Source organism: Rhopalosiphum padi, chromosome 3, assembly GCF_020882245.1.
Source record: "Rhopalosiphum padi isolate XX-2018 chromosome 3, ASM2088224v1, whole genome shotgun sequence".
In the NCBI taxonomy this organism is placed as follows: domain Eukaryota; kingdom Metazoa; phylum Arthropoda; class Insecta; order Hemiptera; family Aphididae; genus Rhopalosiphum; species Rhopalosiphum padi.
This window is the reverse complement of record NC_083599.1, coordinates 21,610,444-21,614,719: the sequence shown is the minus strand read 5'-3', so window position 1 is coordinate 21,614,719 and position 4,276 is coordinate 21,610,444. Positions and strand designations below refer to the sequence as shown.

The 4,276-nt window shown below is 41.3% G+C and overlaps 1 protein-coding gene across 1 annotated transcript; it reads left to right on the top strand.

Annotated features, from left to right (window-relative positions):
• Positions 1-387: 387 nt before the first annotated feature.
• Positions 388-3,834, top strand: LOC132924902 (uncharacterized). Its single transcript, XM_060989343.1, has 2 exons — positions 388-3,631; positions 3,730-3,834. Exons 1-2 carry the CDS (start codon positions 2,282-2,284, stop codon positions 3,832-3,834), a joined length of 1,455 nt encoding a protein of 484 aa, XP_060845326.1. The 5' UTR covers positions 388-2,281.
• Positions 3,835-4,276: the final 442 nt, after the last annotated feature.

Here is a 4,276-nt window from a genome sequence, read left to right as displayed (position 1 = left end):
GTGGTTTAGGTCATTTAGGATAATTATTACACAAATTTATTATATTTTATATAAAACCATCATATTTTCAAATTTTTCTAAGCTATAATTAGAAAAAAATGCATATTATCATAAGTAATTCATAACGTTTCTTAAATGCTATAAAAACTAGGAATTTAAAAATATGGCCATTGACTATTTGAAGATCTCCAAAATTCAGGATTATAATAAATGCTTAAAATAATAGTGGATAGAATTGAGTATGCTCAATAAATCACTATACATTATTGTTTGATCGTATTATTGTAACTTAAAATTAGATTTTAGTATTTTACCTACATAGGGTTTAAGCTAATGAAGTAAAATGTCGATAGGTACCCAGCAAAATTTGTGTTTTACAACTGTTCGATCCTTTTGTCCAAGACTGATTACCGCCGGTCTTGGACAGGGGTCTGATAAGTGACCACGCTCGGTCACCCGCGAAGTTGGCACCCCTGACGTGTACGTCGCCCTGGTTCGGGCAACGACGCATACGCCGCCGCCAACGGTCGCTGTCGTCCGTTTACGTTTGTTCTGTTCCGTTCGCCGTTACGTCAAACCCGTGTGCTCCCACGTTAGCGGCCATCTTGTTGCGAAAAGTGTGCTCACACCACAAGATTGTTCCTTTGTCGCTGTTATTAGCATATTACAATCTGATTTGCTTAACCGCATGAAACCATCGCGCTCCCGATCGAATGCGCTGTCGTCCGTTTACGTTTGTTCTGTTCCGTTCGCCGTTGCGTAAATCCACGTGCTCCCGTGTTGACGGCCATATTGTTGTTAAAAGGTGTGCTCGCATCACAAGTTTGCTCCGTCGATATTGCTCTATCAGCATATTATAAATCTGTTCGATTTCACGATACGATCGCATCGAGCTCTCGATCGAAAACGTTATTTAACGTGCGAGTGTCGATACGACGTTGATTCGCGTGCGCGACGTTCCGGTGCTCCCCGATCCACGTGTTCCTGAAGTCTTCAGTTCCGAGATATAGCAGCTCCGCCTTCAATCAAAGATCAACCGCAGTTCAGCAAGTCCCAGGCAGTTCCGCCCAGCAACGAGTGTTCCCTCAGAGCGGTGTTCCCCGCCCTCCCCTTACTTCGCTACACGCTCGTGGTCGCGTGCAATTATTATTTATACGTTAAATATATATATCGTAATATTTATACCGTTAGTTATACTCATTTCTACAAAAAGTGTTACCTATCCCTCACAAGGTTCCGGAGGACCGTGTGTCCGACGACAATCTAGGTAATAGACTCGTTGGTACAGACATTTGGTAGCAGAGCGTGGTTTGATTGTTCCATCAGACTTTGGTACTCAGGATCCGGGTGAGTGATACATTATTGTTTGTAGTTGTAGCATTTGGTTATAAGGTGTATTGTCATTTATCCCTATTATCTTATTATATGTCATATCTAGTGTCAGTGGCGTTGAGCTGTCATTAGGTCTGCGTTAGCAGTGACATATATTAGTTTTTATATTACTATTTATTACCATTGTGCTCCCAATGTTAATATATTTAGTATAGGTGCTATTTGTCAATATATTTATTTAATTCAATGACTGCTCAGTCATTAATGTGTTATTGACATAGGAAATTAGTAAAATTAATATTTTATTTTGACTGATTGTTAAATTATATTCACAATAGCTGCTCGAGTGAGTGATATAGTATCAGTTTTTAATTATTAAAATTTAATTATTACAATTTAAATTAATTATACACATTTATGTGGTGTTAACAGTGCTCCCTGTATTAAATTGACATGCACCTATTTTAATATTTATATATTAGGTATAGGTATTGCTCGCTAGCTGCTGGTCTAGTTATTACATATTACATTAATGATATTTTAAGCAAATTGCTCATTTGTTTATTATTTATTTTATTATTTATTATTTTATTACATGCTGGTTAATAATTTATTTTTTAATATTAATATAATTAATGTGTATGTTATGAGCCTATACTAGTGTATGGTAATATACTGTATTATATATTATCTGGGTTTAATTATTTAATGTGATCAAAGTTATTATAATTATTTTGTTGTTAGATTGTATAAATGGTCACCCGGTTACGCTTTTACATTATTTAGAATTACAGAAGGTGCTCTCCTCTCGTTGTTGTTTATTCTTTATTGTTGATTCGTCCTAGTGTATACTGTTAAGTGGTGTCGTTAACTTTAACGAGTGAGTTAGTACTGCTCTGTACTATTTTTGTAAATCTATTATATTGTTATCTACCAAGTTTTGGGCAATATGGCTGGTGCCGAACGTGACGTTAGAGCTAAGGAGCGAGTGATCCTACGTAGGGATCAATTGATAGCTCGGATTCGCCAAATCCATGCGTTGGCTACTAGCTCTGCCTCGGATCAGTCCAAACAAGCTCAGCTAGCTATAGCTATTGTTGATCTTGACACTCTATGGAGTAATTTTGAAGTGGAAAACAATAATCTATTAGATATACTTTCCAATTTAGATCAATTGGGGGAGTATTCGTTAGATATTGAAACTAATACTCGGTCACTGGTGATTGAAGCTAAGGCCTTGTGTAATGTCCAGTCTACTCCGGTCGTTAGCGTCGGTGCCATCGTTCAGGTCACTGACACGGTCACCACTGACAGTTCTAGTTGCTCTGCTAGTACTGCAAAAGAATGTGCTGGTCCTTTTGTTGAAAGGGCCTTGGTACCATCAAAGTTACCAGATATTCCCTTACCATATTTCGATGGTGAATGTCAGAACTGGCCAGCGTTTCGGGATAGGTTCAAGGCATTAGTTGATCAACGGCCTAACATTCCGAACATTGAAAAGTTTTACTACCTACTAGGCTGCCTTCATGCTGGTCCGCAGGATGTGGTTAAGGGGTTCGTCGTTTCTAATGAAACTTATACCTTAGCCTGGAACGCATTAGTAGAGAGGTATGATCGACCTCGTAAGCTCGCTTCGTCGATTATTGATAAGTTGCTGACTGCTCCCGTCGCCACTTCTGAAACCTTTGCTGCTCTGCAAACCTTTCTAGCAACTTTCGATGAAAATATCGCTATTCTTGAGTCCCTGGACGTTCCAAACCTGTCTTCGTTTTTGTTATTTTCGTTAGCAGCCAGGTGTTTACCTCTGACTTCGAGGCGTTTGTTTGAGACTGAGAATACCGAAGAATATCCGTCCATCCACAACGTGATCAAATTTGTTAAATTGAGGATGCAGGTCATTGAGAATGCCGGCGCACAGCAGGCTGGAAGCTCGTCCAAGCCTCCTGTGCACAGCAAAAATAGTGGTCCTCGACGTGAAGGGAAGATTGCGCTAGTATCCTCGTCGAAACTTGCGTCGTTAAAATGTGCTGTGTGTTCTGGTGCTCACCAGATAGCCGAATGTTTAACCTTCAAGGCGTTGTCGGTTGATGAGCGGTATAAGGTCATATGCACTCATCGCTTATGCATGGTCTGTTTCGGTGAAGGTCACATGTCTTTCAAGTGTTCTTCCTCATGCGCTGTCTGTAAGCGTCGTCATCATGCGCTACTTCATAGAGAACCTAACCCGAAGAAGACTAGTCCGCCAGCTGCTCTGCTAGGTCGACAACCCACTCCTACAGTACTGCTAGGTACTGCTATGGTACATGCTCGAGATACCGTCGGAATTTGCCGATCTGTTCGTATTTTAATAGATTCCGCATCGCAAATAAGCGCGATCACTTCCGCCTGTTGTGATAGGTTAGGATTAAAGCTGTCGCGTTGGACGGTACCTGTCACTGGACTGTCAGGTCAAAGAGTTCCGGATGTGCAGGGTGTGGTCCAGCTGACGATCCAGCCTCGTGACAAGATTACTCCGGCCATCCATGTGAAACCTTGGGTGCTCTCCTCGATTACTTCCGATATGCCAGCCCGACAGTTGCCAAGTCAGGTTCGGGCACGATGTAGCCATTTGTCGCTTGCCGATCCAAACTTCGACAAACCTGCTCCGGTTGACTTACTTATTGGCGCTGATATATTTCCACAAATTTGGAATAACCAGAGTAGTTCGCTTGGTCCAGGGTTCCCCTCAGTTTATAGCTCAATATTCGGTTGGGTCCTGATTGGTCCTGTTCAGGAACACCCGGACATAGGTGCGCAATCCATGTTAACCTCATCACAGTCGTCGATGGAGTCCATGATCGAAAAATTCTGGTTGGTTGAAGAACCTGAGGCAGCTCCGCCTCAATTCACTGAAAATGGTCGATGTGAAGAGCTGTTCCGCTCTGAGATGGTCAGAGAATCTAGT